At 42.4% G+C, this 21,712-nt stretch overlaps 1 protein-coding gene across 1 annotated transcript in view; it reads right to left on the bottom strand.

Moving 5' to 3' along the window:
* LOC128640533 (VPS10 domain-containing receptor SorCS1-like) overlaps positions 1 to 21,712 on the bottom strand; it is a 1,407,808-nt gene that overhangs the window by 1,053,387 nt on the left and 332,709 nt on the right. Inside the window, 1 exon segment of the mRNA XM_053693005.1 lies at positions 17,338 to 17,405. Coding sequence (XP_053548980.1) covers positions 17,338 to 17,405 — 68 coding nt within the window.

Consider the following 21,712-nt stretch of genomic DNA (forward strand, 5'->3'; position numbering starts at 1 on the left):
GCACATCACCATGAAATCTCCAAACAGTAACATTGGCAGTACAACAGGACGGATTGAAGAGTTCAGTGACCTTAAACGTTTCACTGCCATAGAATGCCACCTTTGCCTCAAGTCAATATGTGAAATTTCTGTCCTACAATTTCTGCACTGGCCAACTGTAAGTACTATTATTATGCAGTAGAAGCACATTGGAGCAAAAACGGCCCAGCCACAAAGTGGTAGACTGCACAAAATCTCAAAGCAGATTAGTAGTCTAACAAACTACCAGTAGCCCTTAAAAGGGCTTTTTGCAGAGCATTGCCCCAAGATAATCAGCTCTTTTACAAGAAAATACACAAAGCCCTCCCAACAGTAAAACCCCCCACCCACCAAACCCCTCCAAATAAAATAACCTAACACTAAAAACCCTAAACTACATATTGCCCTGAAAAGGGCATTTGTTGGGCATTGCCCTTAAAAGGACATTCAGCTCTTTTACTGCCCACCCTATCTAAATAAAAAAACTAAAAACAAAAACCCCTTAAAAAAACCTAAGTCTAAGCCCCAGGTTACTACTCACCATTCCTACAGTCCGGCGGAGAAGGTCCTGTTCCAGACGGTGAAGTCGTCTTCCAAGCGGCAACCTCTTCTTTCTTCTTCCTGGAACATTCTTCGCGGAGCTGAAGACTGAAGACCGGCAACCCTGGAACTGAAGACCGGCGACCGCAGAGCCATGGAGCATGGAGGAACCTCTTCCTATGATCTTCGTAACACACTGGATAGAGAATTCAAGGGACGCTATTAAAAATGGCGTCCCTTGAATTCCTGTTGGCTGATTTGATTCTTCAAATTCAAATCAGCCAATAGGATGAAAGCTACTCAAATCCTATTGGCTGTTCAAATCAGCCAATAGGATGAGAGCTACTGAAATTCTATTGGCTGATTTGAATAGCCAATAGATTCATAGGCTCTCAGGAGTACACGCATAGACTCTGCAGACTGTCCCCTTATCTCAGTTCCTTTGACAGACCTGCATTTTAGCCAATCATTGCTGACTCCTAGTTAACTCCACAAGCATGAGCACGATGTTATCTATATGGCACACATGAACTAATGCACTCTAGGGGCCCCATTACATATGCGGCAGTAGCTCTCATCCTATTGGCTGATTTGAACAGCCAATAGGATTTGAGTAGTTTTCATCCTATTGGCTGATTTGAATTTAAAGAATCAAATCAGCCAATAGGAATTCAAGAGAAGCCATTTTTAATTGCGTCCCTTTTATTCTCTATCCAGTGTGCGGCGAAGATCGTATGAAGAGGATCCTCCACGCTCCATGGCTCCGCGGTCGCCGGTCTTCAATTCCAGGGTCACCGGTCTTCAGCTTCATGGTCTTCAGTCTTCAGCTCTGCTCCGTGAAGGATTTTCCAGGAAGAAGAAAGAAGAGGTCACAGCTTGGAAGAAAACTTCACAGCCTGAAACAGGACCTTCTCCGTTGGACTTCAGGAACGGTGAGTAGCAACCTAGGGTTTAGAGTTAGGGTTTTTTAAGGGTTTTTAATTTTTTATTTTATTTAGATAGGGTGGGCAGTAAAAGAGCTGAATGCCCTTTTAAGGGCAATGCCAAACAAATGCCCTTTTCAGGGCAATGTGTAGTTTAGGGTTTTTAGTGTTAGGTTATTTTATTTGGGGGGGATTGGTGGGTGGGGGGTTTTACTGTTGAGGGGGCTTTGTGTATTTTCTTGTAAAAGAGCAGGATTATCTTGGGGCAATGCCCTGCAAAAAGCCCTTTTAAGGGATACTGGTAGTTTATTAGAGTAGGAGGTGATTTTATTTGGGGGGGGCTTTTTTATTTTTATAGAGATTGGTATAATGTTTTAAAATTTGGTAATTTCTTTTTTATTTTCTGTAATCTTAGAATTTTTTATTTTCTATAATTTTAGCTTAAAGGGACAGTCTACTCCAGAATTTTGATTAGACTGTCCCTTTAATTTATACTTAGTTTATTTGTATTTTTAAAGTAGTGTTAGTTTTTTTAATTTAATAGTAACTTTAGTATTTTGTAAACTTGGTAATTTGGGTTCATTTAGGGAGTGTTAGGTTAGGGGTGTTAGGTTAGGGGGGGTTAGGTTAGGGGTTAGGTTTATTGTGTAGTGGGCATTGGTTGTTTAGGGGCTAATACTTTAATTGGGTTTATTGCATTTTGGGTTAATGGCGGATTAGGGATTAATAGTTTTAATAGGTAGCTTGCGATGTTGGGGTTGGCGGATTTAGGGGTTAATAATTTAGTTATTACTTGCGGTGTGGGTTTGATGGCGGATATAAGGGTTAATACACTTTATTAGTTATTGCGGTGGGGGATTACGGTTGACAGGTAGATAGACATTGCGCATGCGTTAGGTGTTAGTTTATTTTGCAGGCATTTTCGGGAGGTACGATGCTCCCATACTCAGCGCAAGGCCTGGTATGGCTGCCTTTTATGGTGAGGTAAAAATGGAGTAAGATTTCTCAATTTTTGCCACGTAAGTACTTGTGCTGGATATTGGATACCGATGCGGTCTCATGTTAGCCTATGGGAGTAAAAATTGCGAGTGACGGGTGAAATATACCTGCCGCATTTATATGCAGCGCTGTATATAGGATATCAAACCCGTGCAAAAACCGGCATTGCTGGCTTTTGCGGGCACTGCCGCATATGTAATGGGGCCCCTAGAGTGCATTAGTTCATGTGTGCCATATAGATAACATCGTGCTCATGCTTGTGGAGTTAACTAGGAGTCAGCAATGATTGGCTAAAATGCAGGTCTGTCAAAGGAACTGAGATAAGGGGACAGTCTGCAGAGTCTATGCGTGTACTCCTGAGAGCCTATGAATGTACTCCTGAGAGCCTATGCATGTACTACTGAGAGCCAATGAATGCACTCCTGAGAACCTATGCAAGTACCCCTGAGAGCCTATGAATGTACTCCTGAGAGCCTATGAATGTACTCCTGAGAGCCTACGAATGTACTCCTGAGAGCCTATGAATGTACTCATGAGAGCCTATGCATGTATTCCTGAGAGCCTATGAATCTACTCATGAGAGCCTATGCATGTACTCCTGAGAGCCTATGCAAGTACTCCGGAGAGCCTATGAATGTACTCCTGAGAGCCAATTAATGTATTCCTGAGAACCTATGCAAGTACTCCTGAGAGCCTATGAATGTACTCCTGAGAGCCTATGCATGTACTCCTTAGAGCCTATGAATGTACTCCTGAGAGCCTATGCATGTACTCCTGAGAGCCTATGCATGTACTCCTGAGAGCCTATGCATGTACTCCTGAGAGCCTATGAATGTACTCCTGAGAGCCTATGCATGTACTCCTGAGAGCCAATGAATGAACTCCTGAGAGCCTATGAATGTACTCCTGAGAGCCTATGCATGTACTCCTGAGAGCCTATGCATGTACTCCTGAGAACCAATTAATGTACTCCTGAGAGCCTATGCATGTACTCCTGAGAGCCAATTAATGTACTCCTGATAGCCTATGCATGTACTCATGAGAGCCAATTAATGTACTCCTGAGAGCCTATGCATGTACTCCTGAGAGCCAATTAATGTACTCCTGAGAACCTATGCAAGTACTCCTGAGAGCCTATGAATGTACTCCTGAGAACCTATGAATGTACTCCTGAGAACCTATGAATGTACTCCTGAGAGCCTATGCATGTATTCCTGAGAGCCAATTAAAGTACTCCTGAGAACCTATGCATGTACTCCTGAGAGCAAATCAATGTACTCCTGAGAGCCTATGCATGTACTCCTGAGAGCCTACGAATGTACTCCTGAGAGCCTATGAATGTACTCCTGAGAGCCTATGAATGTACTCCTGAGAGCCTATGAATGTACTACTGAGAGCCTATGCATGTACTCCTGAGAGCCAATGAATGTACTCCTGAGAGCCTATGCATGTACTCCTGAGAGCCTATGAATGTACTCCTGAGAGCCTATGAATGTACTCCTGAGAGCCTATGCATGTACTCCTGAGAGCCAATGAATGTACTCCTGAGAGCCTATGCATGTACTCCTGAGAGCCTCAGCCTATGCATGTACTCCTGAGAGCCTATGCATGTACTCCTGAAAGCCTATGCATGTACTCCTGAGAGCCAATTAATGTACTCCTGAGTAGTGATGTCGCAAACCTAAAATTTTGCGTTCGCAAACGGCGAACGCAAACTTCCACAAAAGTTTGCGAACCGGCGAACCGGGTGAACCGCCATAGACTTCAATAGGCAGGCGAATTTTAAAACCCACAAAGACTCTTTCTGGCCACAAAAGTGATGGAAAAGTTGTTTCAAGGGGACTAACACCTGGACTGTGGTATGCCAGAGGGGGATCCATGGCAAACTCCCATGGAAAATTACATAGTTGATGCAGAGTCTGGTTTTAATCCATAAAGGGCATAAATCACCTAACATTCCTAAATTGTTTGGAATAACGTGCTTTAAAACATCAGGTATGATGTTGTATCGTTCAGGTAGTGTAAGGGGTTTTTTTTTAAAATGTACACTACTGTTTTAGCAGATATGACTTGTACTGGTGTGACATTGTGCCCTGGTAGGACCTGGAACGCACACGTGTGAGGGAAACTGACTGCTATTATTTCACAGTAAAAAAAGGTTGTTTTGTTTTTTTAAATGTATGTACACTACTGTTTTAGTAGATATGACTTGCACTGGTGTGACACTGTGCCCTGGCAGGACCTGGAGCGCACACTTGTGAGGGGAACTGACTGCTATTATTTCAAAATAAAAAAGGGTTGTTTTTTTAAATGTATGTACACTACTGTTTTAGCAGATATGACTTGCACTGGTGTGACACTGTGCCCTGGCAGGACATGGAACGCACACTTCTGAGGGAAACTGACTGCTATTATTTCACAGTAAAAAAAAGGTTGTTTTTTTTTACATGTATGTACACTACTGTTTTAGTAGATATGACTTGCACTGGTGTGACACTGTGCCCTGGCAGGACCTGGAGCGCACACATGTGAGGGAAACTGACTGCTATTATTTCACAATAAAAAAGGGTTTTTTTTTTTTTAAATGTATGTACACTACTGTTTTAGCAGATATGACTTGCACTGGTGTGACACTGTGCCCTGGCAGGACCTGGAATGCACACGTGTGAAGGAAACTGACTGCTATTATTTCACAGTAAAAAAAGTTTTTTGTTTTTTTTAAATGTACACTACTGTTTTAGCAGATATGACTTGCACTGGTGTCACACTGTGCCCTGGCAGGACCTGAAACGCACACGTGTGAAGGAAACTGACTGTTATTATTTCAAATTAAAAAAAGTTTTTTTGTTTTTTTTAAATGTACACTACTACACTACTGTTTTAGCAGATATGACTTGCACTGGTGTCACACTGTGCCCTGACAGGACCTGAAACGCACACGTGTGAAGGAAAATGACTGCTATAATTTCAAATTAAGAAAAGTTTTTTTGTTTTTTTAAATATAAACTACTGTTACACCAGATATGAGTAGTGGCACTGGGCAAGTGGGCTGAGCTGGCAGGCAGGCTGCAATTAGATTAATACACTAGCCTAGCTATCGATTTCCCTATTAAATCAGCAGCTACACTGTCCCTCCTCTCACTAAGAATGCAGGCTCCGAATGAATCTAAAATGGATGCTCTCCAGGAGGTGGGAGGGTCTGGAAGGGAGTGTCTGCTGCTGATTGGCTGGAATGTGTCTTGTGACTGTGAGCTACAGGGTCAAAGTTTACTCAATGATGACGAATAGGGGGCAGATCGAACATCGCATATGTTCGCCGTCCGCTGCGAACGCGAACATGCTATGTTAGCTGCAAACTATTCGCGGCAGAACTGTTCGCAACATCACTACTCCTGAGAGCCAATGAATGTACTCCTGAGAACCTATGAATGTACTCCTGAGAGCCAATGAATGTACTCCTGAGAGCCTATGAATGTACTCCTGAGGGCCTATGAATGTACTCCTGAGAGCCAATGAATGTACTCCTGAGAGCCTATGAATGTACTCCTGAGAAACTATGAATGTACTCCTGAGAGCCAATGAATGTACTCCTGAGAGCCTATGAATGTACTCCTGAGAGCCTATGAATGTACTCCTGAGAGCCTATGAATGTACTCCTGAGAGCCTATGAATGTACTCCTGAGAGCCTATGAATGTACTCCTGAGAGCCTATGAATGTACTCCTGAGAGCCTATAAATGTACTCCTGAGAGCCAATGAACGTACTCCTAAGATCCAATGAATGTACTCCTGAGAGCCTATGAATGTACTCCTGAGAGTCTATGAATGTACTCCTGAGAGCCTATGAATGTACTCCTGAGAGCCAATGAATGTACTCCTGAGAGCCTATGAATGTACCCTGAGAGCCAGTGAAAGTACTCCTGAGAGCCTACGAATGTACGCCTGAGAGCCAATGAATGTACTCCTGAGAGCCAATGAATGTACTCCTGAGAGCCTATTAATGTACTCCTGAGAGCCTATTAATGTACTCCTGAGGGCCAATGAATGTACTCCTGAGAGCCTATGAATGTACTCCTGACAGCCTATGCAAGTACTCCTGAGAGCCAATGAATGTACTCCTGAGAGCCTATGCAAGTACTCCTGAGAGCCTATGAATGTACTCCTGAGAGCTTATGCATGCACTCCTGGGAGCTTATGCATGTACTCCTGAGAGCCTATGCATGTACTCCTGAGAGCCTATGAATGTACTCCTGAGAGCCTATGCATGTACTCCTGAGAGCCTATGAATGTACTCCTGAGAGCCTATCCATGTACTCCTGAGAGCCTATAAATGTACTCCTGAGAGCCTATGCATGTACTCCTTAGAGCCTATGAATGTACACCTGAGAGCCTATGCATGTACTCCTGAGAGCCTATGAATGTACTCCTGAGAGCCTATGAATGTACTCCTGAGAGCCTATGAATGTACTCCTGAGAGCCTATGAATGTACTCCTGAGAGCCTATTAATGTACTCCTGAGAGCTTATTAATGTACTCCTGAGAACCTATGCATGTACTCCTGAGAGTCAATTAATGTACTCCTGAGAACCTATGCATGTACTCCTGAGAGCCTATGAATGTACTCCTGAAAGCCTATGCATGTACTCCTGAGAGCCTATGAAAGTACTCCTGAGAGCAATTAATGTACTCCTGAGAGCCTACGAATGTACTCCTGAGAGCCTATGAATGTACTCCTGAGAGACTATAAATGTACTCCTGAAAGTCTATGCATGTACTCCTGGGACCCTATGAATGTACTCCTGAGAGCCAATGAATGTACTCCTGAGAGCCAATGAATGTACTCCTGAGAGCCTATGCAAGTACTCCTGAAAGCCAATGAATATACTCCTGAGAGCCTATGCATGTACTCCTGAGAGCATATGCATGTACTCCTGAGAGCCTATGAATGTACTCCTGAGAGCCTATGAATGTACTCCTGAGAGCCTATGCATGTACTCCTGAGAGCCTATGAATGTACTCCTGAGAGCCTATGAATGTACTCCTGAGAGCCTATGAATGTACTCCTGAGAGCCTATGCATGTACTCCTGAGAGCCTATGCATGTACTCCTGAGAGCCTATGAATGTACTCCTGAGAGCCTATGCATGTACTCCTGAGAACCTATGAATGTACTCCTGAGAGCCAATGAATGTACTCCAGAGAACCTATGCATGTACTCCTGAGAGCCTATGCATGTACTCCTGAGAGCCTATGCATGTACTCCTGAGAGCCTATGCATGTGCTCCTGAGAGACTATGAATGTACTCCTGAGAGCCAATTAATGTACTCCTGAGAACCTATGCATGTACTCCTGAGAGCCTATGAATGTACTCCTGAGAGCATATGCATGTACTCCTGAGAGCCTATGAATGTACTCCTGAGAGCCTATGAATGTACTCCTGAGAGCCTATGCATGTACTCCTGAGAGCCTATGAATGTACTCCTGAGAACCTATGCATGTACTCCTGAGAGCCTATGCATGTACTCCTGAGAGCCTATGCATGTACTCCTGAGAGCCTATGCATGTGCTCCTGAGAGTCTATGAATGTACTCCTGAGAGCCAATTAATGTACTCCTGAGAACCTATGCATGTACTCCTGAGAGCCTATGAATGTACTCCTGAGAGCATATGCATGTACTCCTTAGAGCCTATGAATGTACTCCTGAGAGCCTATGCATGTACTCCTGAGAGCCTATGCATGTACTCCTGAGAGCCTATGAATGTACTCCTGAGAGCCTATGCATGTACTCCTGAGAGCCTATGAATGTACTCCTGAGAGCCTATCCATGTACTCCTGAGAGCCTATTAATGTACTCCTGAGAGCCTATGCATGTACTCCTTAGAGCCTATGAATGTACTCCTGAGAGCCTATGCATGTACTCCTGAGAGCCTATGAATGTACTCCTGAGAGCCTATGAATGTACTCCTGAGAGCCTATGAATGTACTCCTGAGAGCCTATGAATGTACTCCTGAGAGCCTATTAATGTACTCCTGAGAGCTTATTAATGTACTCCTGAGAACCTATGCATGTACTCCTGAGAGTCAATTAATGTACTCCTGAGAACCTATGCATGTACTCCTGAGAGCCTATGAATGTACTCCTGAAAGCCTATGCATGTACTCCTGAGAGCCTATGAAAGTACTCCTGAGAGCAATTAATGTACTCCTGAGAGCCTACGAATGTACTCCTGAGAGCCAATGAATGTACTCCTGAGAGACTATAAATGTACTCCTGAAAGTCTATGCATGTACTCCTGGGACCCTATGAATGTACTCCTGAGAGCCAATGAATGTACTCCTGAGAGCCAATGAATGTACTCCTGAGAGCCTATGCAAGTACTCCTGAAAGCCAATGAATATACTCCTGAGAGCCTATGCATGTACTCCTGAGAGCCTATGAATGTACTCCTGAGAGCCTATGAATGTACTCCTGAGAGCCTATGAATGTACTCCTGAGAGCCTATGCATGTACTCCTGAGAGCCTATGAATGTACTCCTGAGAGCCTATGAATGTACTCCTGAGAGCCTATGAATGTACTCCTGAGAGCCTATGCATGTACTCCTGAGAGCCTATGCATGTACTCCTGAGAGCCTATGAATGTACTCCTGAGAGCCTATGCATGTACTCCTGAAAACCTATGAATGTACTCCTGAGAGCCAATTAATGTACTCCAGAGAACCTATGCATGTACTCCTGAGAGCCTATGCATGTACTCCTGAGAGCCTATGCATGTACTCCTGAGAGCCTATGCATGTGCTCCTGAGAGTCTATGAATGTACTCCTGAGAGCCAATTAATGTACTCCTGAGAACCTATGCATGTACTCCTGAGAGCCTATGAATGTACTCCTGAGAGCCTATGCATGTACTCCTGAGAGCCTATGAATGTACTCCTGAGAGCCTATGCATGTACTCCTGAGAGCCTATGCATGTACTCCTGAGAGCCTATGAATGTACTCCTGAGAACCTATGCATGTACTCCTGAGAGCCTATGCATGTACTCCTGAGAGCCTATGCATGTACTCCTGAGAGCCTATGCATGTGCTCCTGAGAGTCTATGAATGTACTCCTGAGAGCCTATTAATGTACTCCTGAGAACCTATGCATGTACTCCTGAGAGCCTATGAATGTACTCCTGAGAGCCTATGCATGTACTCCTGAGAGCCTATGAATGTACTCCTGAGAGCCTATGCATGTACTCCTGAGAGCCTATGCATGTACTCCTGAGAGCCTATGAATGTACTCCTGAGAGCCTATGCATGTACTCCTGAGAGCCTATGAATGTACTCCTGAGAGCCTATCCATGTACTCCTGAGAGCCTATAAATGTACTCCTGAGAGCCTATGCATGTACTCCTTAGAGCCTATGAATGTACACCTGAGAGCCTATGCATGTACTCCTGAGAGCCTATGAATGTACTCCTGAGAGCCTATGAATGTACTCCTGAGAGCCTATGAATGTACTCCTGAGAGCCTATGAATGTACTCCTGAGAGCCTATTAATGTACTCCTGAGAGCTTATTAATGTACTCCTGAGAACCTATGCATGTACTCCTGAGAGACAATTAATGTACTCCTGAGAACCTATGCATGTACTCCTGAGAGCCTATGAATGTACTCCTGAAAGCCTATGCATGTACTCCTGAGAGCCTATGAAAGTACTCCTGAGAGCAATTAATGTACTCCTGAGAGCCTACGAATGTACTCCTGAGAGCCAATGAATGTACTCCTGAGAGACTATAAATGTACTCCTGAAAGTCTATGCATGTACTCCTGGGACCCTATGAATGTACTCCTGAGAGCCTATGCATGTACTCCTGAGAGCCTATGAATGTACTCCTGAGAGCCTATGAATGTACTCCTGAGAGCCTATGAATGTACTCCTGAGAGCCTATGCATGTACTCCTGAGAGCCTATGAATGTACTCCTGAGAGCCTATGAATGTACTCCGGAGAGCCTATGAATGTACTCCGGAGAGCCTATGCATGTACTCCTGAGAGCCTATGCATGTACTCCTGAGAGCCTATGAATGTACTCCTGAGAGCCTATGCATGTACTCCTGAAAACCTATGAATGTACTCCTGAGAGCCAATTAATGTACTCCTGAGAACCTATGCATGTACTCCTGAGAGCCTATGCATGTACTCCTGAGAGCCTATGCATGTACTCCTGAGAGCCTATGCATGTGCTCCTGAGAGTCTATGAATGTACTCCTGAGAGCCAATTAATGTACTCCTGAGAACCTATGCATGTACTCCTGAGAGCCTATGAATGTACTCCTGAGAGCATATGCATGTACTCCTTAGAGCCTATGAATGTACTCCTGAGAGCCTATGCATGTACTCCTGAGAGCCTATGCATGTACTCCTGAGAGCCTATGAATGTACTCCTGAGAGACTATTAATGTACTCCTGAGAGCTTATTAATGTACTCCTGAGAGCCTATGAATGTACTCATGAGAGCCAATGAATGTACTCCTGAGAGCCTATGCATGTACTCCAGAGACCCTATGCATGTACTCCTGAGAACCTATGCATGTACTCCTGAGAGCCTATGAATGTACTCCTCAGAACCTATGCATGTACTCCTGAGAGCCTATGCATGTACTCCTGAGAGCCTATGAATGTACTCCTGAGAGCCTATGCATGTACTCCAGAGAACCTATGCATGTACTCCAGAGAACCTATGCATGTACTCCTGAGAACCTATGCATATACTCCTGAGAGCCTATGAATGCACTCCTGAGAGCCAATGAATATACTCCTGAGAGCCTATGGATGTACTCCTGAGAACCTATGTTTGTACTCCTGAGAACCTATGCATGTACTCCTGAGAGCCATTGAGTGTACTCCTGAGAACCTATGAATGTACTCCTGAGAGCCTATGAATGTACTCCTGAGAGCCTATGCATGTACTCCTGAGAGCCTATGAATGTACTCCTGAGAGCCTATCCATGTACTCCTGAGAGCCTATAAATGTACTCCTGAGAGCCTATGCATGTACTCCTTAGAGCCTATGAATGTACACCTGAGAGCCTATGCATGTACTCCTGAGAGCCTATGAATGTACTCCTGAGAGCCTATGAATGTACTCCTGAGAGCCTATGAATGTACTCCTGAGAGCCTATGAATGTACTCCTGAGAGCCTATTAATGTACTCCTGAGAGCTTATTAATGTACTCCTGAGAACCTATGCATGTACTCCTGAGAGTCAATTAATGTACTCCTGAGAACCTATGCATGTACTCCTGAGAGCCTATGAATGTACTCCTGAAAGCCTATGCATGTACTCCTGAGAGCCTATGAAAGTACTCCTGAGAGCAATTAATGTACTCCTGAGAGCCTACGAATGTACTCCTGAGAGCCAATGAATGTACTCCTGAGAGACTATAAATGTACTCCTGAAAGTCTATGCATGTACTCCTGGGACCCTATGAATGTACTCCTGAGAGCCAATGAATGTACTCCTGAGAGCCAATGAATGTACTCCTGAGAGCCTATGCATGTACTCCTGAAAGCCAATGAATGTACTCCTGAGAGCCTATGCATGTACTCCTGAGAGCCTATGAATGTACTCCTGAGAGCCTATGAATGTACTCCTGAGAGCCTATGAATGTACTCCTGAGAGCCTATGCATGTACTCCTGAGAGCCTATGAATGTACTCCTGAGAGCCTATGAATGTACTCCTGAGAGCCTATGAATGTACTCCTGAGAGCCTATGCATGTACTCCTGAGAGCCTATGCATGTACTCCTGAGAGCCTATGAATGTACTCCTGAGAGCCTATGCATGTACTCCTGAAAACCTATGAATGTACTCCTGAGAGCCAATTAATGTACTCCTGAGAACCTATGCATGTACTCCTGAGAGCCTATGCATGTACTCCTGAGAGCCTATGCATGTACTCCTGAGAGCCTATGCATGTGCTCCCTGAGAGTCTATGAATGTACTCCTGAGAGCCAATTAATGTACTCCTGAGAACCTATGCATGTACTCCTGAGAGCCTATGAATGTACTCCTGAGAGCCTATGCATGTACTCCTGAGAGCCTATGAATGTACTCCTGAGAGCCTATGCATGTACTCCTGAGAGCCTATGAATGTACTCCTGAGAGCCTATGAATGTACTCCTGAGAGCCTATGCATGTACTCCTGAGAGCCTATGCATGTACTCCTGAGAGCCTATGCATGTACTCCTGAGAGCCTATGCATGTGCTCCTGAGAGTCTATGAATGTACTCCTGAGAGCCAATTAATGTACTCCTGAGAACCTATGCATGTACTCCTGAGAGCCTATGAATGTACTCCTGAGAGCCTATGCATGTACTCCTGAGAGCCTATGAATGTACTCCTGAGAGCCTATGCATGTACTCCTGAGAGCCTATGCATGTACTCCTGAGAGCCTATGAATGTACTCCTGAGAGCCTATGCATGTACTCCTGAGAGCCTATGAATGTACTCTGAGAGCCTATCCATGTACTCCTGAGAGCCTATGAATGTACTCCTGAGAGCCTATGCATGTACTCCTGAGAGCCTATGAATGTACTCCTGAGAGCCTATGCATGTACTCCTGAGAGCCTATGAATGTACTCCTGAGAGCCTATGAATGTACTCCTGAGAGCCTATGAATGTACTCCTGAGAGCCTATGAATGTACTCCTGAGAGCCTATTAATGTACTCCTGAGAGCCTATGAATGTACTCCTGAGAACCTATGCATGTACTCCTGAGAGTCAATTAATGTACTCCTGAGAACCTATGCATGTACTCCTGAGAGCCTATGAATGTACTCCTGAAAGCCTATGCATGTACTCCTGAGAGCCTATGAAAGTACTCCTGAGAGCAATTAATGTACTCCTGAGAGCCTACGAATGTACTCCTGAGAGCCAATGAATGTACTCCTGAGAGACTATAAATGTACTCCTGAAAGTCTATGCATGTACTCCTGGGACCCTATGAATGTACTCCTGAGAGCCTATGCATGTACTCCTGAGAGCCTATGAATGTACTCCTGAGAGCCTATGAATGTACTCCTGAGAGCCTATGAATGTACTCCTGAGAGCCTATGCATGTACTCCTGAGAGCCTATGAATGTACTCCTGAGAGCCTATGAATGTACTCCTGAGAGCCTATGAATGTACTCCTGAGAGCCTATGCATGTACTCCTGAGAGCCTATGCATGTACTCCTGAGAGCCTATGAATGTACTCCTGAGAGCCTATGCATGTACTCCTGAAAACCTATGAATGTACTCCTGAGAGCCAATTAATGTACTCCTGAGAACCTATGCATGTACTCCTGAGAGCCTATGCATGTACTCCTGAGAGCCTATGCATGTACTCCTGAGAGCCTATGCATGTACTCCTGAGAGCCTATGAATGTACTCCTGAGAGCCAATTAATGTACTCCTGAGAACCTATGCATGTACTCCTGAGAGCCTATGAATGTACTCCTGAGAGCATATGCATGTACTCCTTAGAGCCTATGAATGTACTCCTGAGAGCCTATGCATGTACTCCTGAGAGCCTATGCATGTACTCCTGAGAGCCTATGAATGTACTCCTGAGAGACTATTAATGTACTCCTGAGAGCTTATTAATGTACTCCTGAGAGCCTATGAATGTACTCATGAGAGCCAATGAATGTACTCCTGAGAGCCTATGCATGTACTCCAGAGACCCTATGCATGTACTCCTGAGAACCTATGCATGTACTCCTGAGAGCCTATGAATGTACTCCTCAGAACCTATGCATGTACTCCTGAGAGCCTATGCATGTACTCCTGAGAGCCTATGAATGTACTCCTGAGAGCCTATGCATGTACTCCAGAGAACCTATGCATGTACTCCAGAGAACCTATGCATGTACTCCTGAGAACCTATGCATATACTCCTGAGAGCCTATGAATGCACTCCTGAGAGCCAATGAATATACTCCTGAGAGCCTATGGATGTACTCCTGAGAACCTATGTTTGTACTCCTGAGAACCTATGCATGTACTCCTGAGAGCCATTGAGTGTACTCCTGAGAACCTATGCATGTACTCCTGAGAGCCAATGAATGTACTCCTGAGAGCCTATGCATGTACTTCTGAGAGCCTATACATGTACTCCTGAGAGCCAATGAATGTACTCCTGAGAGCGTATGCATGTACTCCTGAGAACCTATGCATGTACTCCTGAGAACCAATGAATGTACTCCTGAGAGCGTATGCATGTACTCCTGAGAGCCTATGCATGTACTCCTGAGAACCAATGAATGTACTCCTGAGAGCCTATAAATGTACTCCTGAGAGCTTATGCATGTACTCCTGAGAACCTATGCATGTACTCCTGAGAACCTATGCATGTACTCCTGAAAGCCAATGAATGTACTCCTGAGAGACAATTAATGTACTCCTGAGAGCCTATGCATGTACTCCTGAGAGCCAATTAATGTACTCCTGAGAGCCTATGCATGTACTCCTGAGAGCCTATGCATGTACTCCTGAGAGCCAATTAATGTACTCCTGAGAACCTTTGCAAGTACTCCTGAGAGCCTATGCAAGTACTCCTGAGAGTCTAGGCCAATTTTGGTATATTTCATGCCACCATTTCACTGCCAAATGCGATCAAAAAAATCGTTCACTTTTTCACAAACTTTCGGTTTCTCACTGAAATTATTTACAAACAGCTTGTGCAATTATGGCATAAATGTTTGTAAATTCTTCTCTGGGATCCTCTTTGTTCAGAAATAGCAGACATATATGGCTTTGGCGTTGCTTTTTGATAATTAGAAGGCCGTTAAATGCCACTGTGCACCACACGTGTATTATGTCCAGCAGTGAAGGGGTTAATTAGGGAGCATGTAGGGAGCTTTTTGGGGTAATTTTAGCTTTAGTGTAGGGTAGTAGACAACCCCAATTATTGATCTAGGCCCATTTTGGTATATTTCATGCCACCATTTCACCGCCAAATGCGATCAAATTAAAAAAAACGTTAATTTTTTCACAATTTTAGGTTTCTCACTGAAATCATTTACAAACAGCTTGTGCAATTATGGCACAAATGGTTGTAAATGCTTCTCTGGGATCCCCTTTGTTCAGAAATAGCAGACATATATGACTTTGGCGTTGTTTTCTGGTAATTAGAAGGCCGCTAAATGCTGCTGCGCATTACACATGTATTATGGTTAGCAGTGAAGGGGTTAATTAGGTAGTTTGTAGGGAGCTTGCAGGGTTAATTTTAGCTTTAGTGTAGAGATCAGCCTCCCACCTGACACATCAGACCCCCTGATCCCTCCCAAACAGCTCCCTTCCATCCCCCACTCCACAAAAGTCTGCCAGTACTAACATAATTTTTTTTTTTTAGCATATTTACATATGCTGTGGTGTAGCATCCCCCTTAGCCACCAACCTCCCTGATCCCCCCCAAAACAGCTCTCTAACCCTCCCCATCTGCCTTATTGGGGGTGTCTGCCAGTACCCAGTTTGCAAAAAAAAGGGCTTTTTTTGTTAGGTTTTTTTTTTTCTGTAGTGTAGCTTCCCCCCCCACAGACAAACCCCCACCACCTTACTGATCTTTTTTTTTTTTTTACTTCTACTTTACTTACTTTTTTCAACATTTTTTATTACAGATTTTGCTGTAGTGTAGCGGTTCCCACCCGCTCCCTCCCCGTGCACCCGCCCGCCCTCCTGTGCACGTGCGAGCGTCCGTGCGCGCCCCCGGCCATCCCCGCCCACGATCCCGTCCCTCCACATTACCAGGGCCATCGATGGCTGCCACCCGCCTCCCTAGTCTGCTCCCACCCACCAACGAGGAAAGCCACCGATCTCCGGTGCAGAGAGGGACACAGAGTGTCTCTCTCTGCATCGGATGGCTACCAAAGGTTATTGCAGGATGCCTCCATATTGAGGCATCACTGCAATAACCGGAAAGCAGCAGGAAGCGAGCAGGATCACTTCCAGCTGCTTTCCACACCGAGGACATGCAGGGTACGTCCTCAGGCGTTAACTGCCTTTTTTTTGAGGACGTACCCTGCACGTCCTCGGTCGTTAAGGGGTTAAATTAATTCATAAAATGTGTGGATTTGTATTGGGTGGGAGGAGCTTTAGCTGTTGGGTTAATGTAGGGTTTGAGGGGTTTCAAAAGAAAGAAATGTGTAGGAATGAAGGTAGAGGGGAGGTAGGGGTATTTAGGTTAGGTAGGAAATTGAGTGGGGTACTTAGTTGTAGATGGGTTACAGTGATAGGGTTATCATATTGGATGAGGTATTGTGGCCTGATCAGCCATTAGGTTTTATATTGATGAAGCTGGGTTCTGGTAGAGTTAATTGGCAAGGTTAGCTATTAATGTCATATTGAGCAAATGAAATTGTCTGAAAGACAGTGAGATACTAATTCTGATTTTATTTAACTGGGATTGTTTTTAATAACATACACAGTACAAATATATTCTCTGTTTTGTTATATTATCTCATAAGACAATTGTCACCTAAGTGCTTCAATGGCTTCAGTTAATCGTGTGAAGATCCAATCGTTTTATATTTTAAGTGTTTGTTTTTATTATTTTTTGGCTCTGGGAGTTATCAACACTCTTTATCTGCAAATAGATGGAAGCTAAATAGACTTAAGTAACTACATAAGCCTGCAAGGGTTTAGAATATGTCTTTGCTAAATACGCCAATAAGCTCTTATCTTTAAATATGAGAACAGACAAAGGATAAAATTGCCCAAGAGACAACTGTCATCAACCATCTCACATGTCCAATTAAGCTCAATAAAAAGAACTCTGTCACCGAATCAATGTTTAAGTAACTTAGCAATTAGAATCTCAATTTGTCTACGCACCTCCAAAGAGAACTCTCGGTAATGCTTCCCAGGTTGTAATCGTACAGCTTTGTCAGAATCAGAATCACCTGAAGGCAAAAGGGAGAAAGAGAGAGAAAAAAATCACAGTTGGTCTGAAACAATTACGTTCTGGTAATGGTAAAACAGAGCTGACCTGGGGGAGGATTTAGCATCTTTTTAATGAGAGCTTAACAATAATACAGAATACAAAGGCAAGAGGGAAAGTTGACCTAGTGAGAAATATAGCAGACAGGAAGCTGAACAGAGGAACTAACTGTATTATGATAACATGATACTGAGTATGAAATATTGTTTGTTGTATTTTTTGTTTTGTTTTCTATAATAACATTTTGTCAAAAGTGTTCAAATGAAGGGCCGCACTGGAATATTCTGACTAGCAGGACTGTTGCGCACCCTTAGAATTTCTACTAACTGAAAGAAATATGTAGATATCTGCATAAACAAGCTTCAAATGAGTAGTGCTTGAACAAGACATATGGAAATGCTGTGTAAAATCTGCTAAAGTGGGGAACTATAACTATCCAAGAGGGACTTGGTTAAAGAGAGGACTACTGAGTTCTCCATCTTCCTATCACTCGTATGGAGGAATCCCATGGGTGGGCACTATGCCTGTTGCAGAACTAACTTTCCTGTATTTTGTGGGACTATCACATGTTCTGGCCCAACTGCAACTTTGCTCCATTGTCTTGTCCTGGTTTCTGAAAAATACACCAGGAGCCTCTCTCTGCAGACCACCCACACAGATACAAGACCACCCAACTTCATCACAGACGGCCAAACCAACATCATAGACTTTACAGGTTTCACCCTGAGCTTTCTGACCCCAAAACAAAGATTTGGTGTTACAAATGGGGACAGGTAGAGGCGCAGTTTGGAATCACAGCCAAAATACTTAAGTTATGCACTAATAGCAAATAAACAGCTTGAGGTAACATGCAGCTAAAATTATTTATCCTATTAACTTACATTCAGATTTAGCAACTATTGTAATGTTTTACAGCATACAACTTATAGTCCAAATATGACAGAGGGAGAAAGGGACAGGCAGTGCACCGTTCCCCAATGTAGTAGGTCCTCTCTTGCTACATAAACGTAGCTAGAAGCAATTAAAAAACACACAAATCTTTCATTTTATCTATAAAAAGAATTCACTGCAAACTTTTTAAATTGGACTCCTTACCACAAAGTATTTAATTATATAAATAAAATAAAAATGATGCTTGATTTTTAAATAAAAAAAATAGATGATTTATTTTTCTCTTTTATGTGCAGTGAATATTCAAAAAAGTAATCTGCATTTGCATTTATGTCTCAGACAGACAGGGTGTAATTTAACAGATTCCTAAAATTGAAAATCATGTATCTGTATTAATATTGTCTGATGTTCTTAACAGCTGAATAATCCATTTCTATGCAGTGTCTGTCTGACAATGTATTCAGTTGTAAAGTGCTAAATTGGATCTTTGCTGTTAACGTAATAATCTCGTTTGTTTGTTTCACCTATTACCCCTCTCTGACACTTGCTTGAGGACACAAAATGATTCCAAATGTAAAATGAACAAATAAAGTAAACTCATCTGAATCAGATACTCGTGTGTTGGTAAGCTATGTTATTGAAAGGTAAATTTATCTTATTTGTCCATTTTAGTTTGAGAAAACCTGGCAAGGAATTGTTACTCCACATATTGCCAAACATCTATTGTTAAAGAGACATATTAATGTTAAAAAAACAATTAAAAAAACAAAACATTCTTTGGAAAATGTTATTTTTCATCAAATTCCTTTCCTTTACTACGTGTTTAAAGTGACACTAAACCCAATTTTTTTATTTCATGATTCAGATAGAGAAGTAATTTTAAGCAACATTCTAATTCACTCCTATTATTAATTTGTATTCGTTTTCTTGCTATCTTTATTTTAAAAGCAGGAATGTAAAGCTTAGGAGCCGGCCCATTTTAGTTTCAGCACCTTGGATAGTGCTTGCTTATTGGTGTCTACATTTAGCCACCAATAAGCAAGCAAAAGCCAAATTCTGAACCAAAAAGCTTTGCATTTCTGCTTTTTAAGTAAAGATACCAAGAGTATTAACACAAATTGATAATATGAGTAAATTAGAAAGTTGCTTAAAATTACTGCTCTATCTGAATCATGAAATAACAAATTTAGGTTTAGTGTCCCTTTAACTCCTGCAAGGGGTTAACTAGCAATGCATAGTCAAAGTTGTGCTCTTGGGCCACTCTAGATGAGGATACATCTGGTGGGCCAATCAGATGCAGGTATACATGGGTATTCTCCAATCACTGGGTGTATCCTCATCTGGAGAAGAGAAGGGGGTGTTCCATGACTAAGTATTTAACCCTCTTGAAGGTGTTAGAGAAAAAGAGAATTTGTTGAAAGATAAAATGCTATAACTAAGTAGAGAATTTAGTTTTTTTTACCACAAACAGCCTCTTTAAAGGGACAGTCAAGTATAAATTAAACTTTCATTATTCAGATAGGACTTTTAATTTTAAGCAACTTTCCAATTTATTTTTATCATCAATTTGCTTTTTTCTCTTGGTATTCTTAGTTTTAAACTAAACCTAGGTAGGGCTCATATGCTAATTTCTAAGTCTTTGAGGGCTGCCTCTTATCACAATGCTTTTTAAAATCTCTTTTCAACACAAAGAGACAGAAAGTACACGTGGGGCATATAGATAACACTGTGTTCAGGCACAGAAAGTTATTTAAGATCTAGCACAAAACAATGCTAAATGTAAGAACAATAGATAATAAACAGTCACAGTCATGTGATCAGGGGCTGGAAGAAGGTTCCTAGATACAAGGTAATCACTAGAGGTAAGAAGTGTATTAATATAACTGTGTTGTTTATGCAAAAACTGGGGAATGGGTAATAAGGGATTATCTATCTTTTAAACAATAACAATTCTATGGTAGACTGTCCCTTTAACAGGGACAGTGACTAATATATTTCTTACAATCAAATCTAATTACGGCCTATCACATGAATGCAGCAGATATAAGAGATGACCTCTAACTAGACTGTTGTTCCAGACACTGAAGATGATTTTAAAAGACAAACATACTTTTACATAAAAGAAAAAAAAAATGTGCATTGGTTTCTCGTGGCTCTTGTAAAACGCAATCCTTTGTTAGATGAATTATAATGTAGTGCTGCTGATATGTTTTCACAGTTAATAGAACAGGTGAAGTGAATGTAAAATAGCTATCATGGTGACAAGCTCATACAGCCTTTGTAAAACTGTGCACATAAAAAGAATTGTATCATTTTTATGGAACAAAAAGGCTGGTCACAGATCTGAAACGCAAAACAATGTCTGTGTTAAAGGCTGCTGAGAAATCTGGCAGTCTAAGGCTGATGTATTTACTCCCCAAGGTGAAGGAAGCCAAACACCAAGGTTTCCTACTTATATTACTTTATGTCCGACATGATGTGAATGGGAAGGTTGGAAATGGACACCTGGAGCTCATATTTCTTAAACTGTAATACTGTGTGTCTGTCTGATTCTGACACATTTAAATAGCTGACAGTGCCAAGAAATATGAGAGATGTGAAATGGTTTAATTCAGAACACGCTGCCATATTCTCTAGAGCTCAATTGTTTGAGTAAAGGACATTAGCACAAATGATTTCAGTCTTGCTTAAAGGACCGCTTAAGTCCAACAATAAAAGTGCCCATCAGACAGAGAATCTGCAACATAAGCACATTTATAAAAAGCAAACAAAACATTATAAATTACTTTCAATTGTATTAATTTCCATTTATTCAGTTTCTCTGTTTCTAAGGAACTAATACTTAGGAAACATAAAAGTGTAACTATAAAACGCTCTATTTCATGGAATTTCTGAGCAGGACATGAACAGTGATTGGATGATATGTGCACGTGCCCGTTCTGACTGGCTTACTGTATTGCTCTGGGTACATGAATTTAAAGAGTTATTAAAAGAAACAGCTTTATATTAAAGGGACGGACAGTCTACTACACAACTGTTATTGTTTAAAAACATAGATAATCCCTTTATTACCCATTCCCCAGTTTTGCATAACTAACACAGTTATATTAATATACTTTTTACCTCTGTTATCACCTTGTATCTAAGCAGACTGCCCCTTATCTCAGTTCTTTTGACAAACTTGCATTTCAGCCAATCAATGCTGACTCAAATAACTCCAAGGGAGTGAGCACAATGATATCTATACGGCACAAATGAACTAGCCTTGTCTAGCTGTGAAAAACTGTAAAAATGCACTGAGATAAGAGGCGGCCATCAACGGCTTAGAAATTAGCATATAAGCCTACCTAGGTTTAGGCTTCAACAAAGAATACCAAG

The sequence above is a fragment of the Bombina bombina genome, chromosome 9 (assembly GCF_027579735.1).
Source record: "Bombina bombina isolate aBomBom1 chromosome 9, aBomBom1.pri, whole genome shotgun sequence".
In the NCBI taxonomy this organism is placed as follows: domain Eukaryota; kingdom Metazoa; phylum Chordata; class Amphibia; order Anura; family Bombinatoridae; genus Bombina; species Bombina bombina.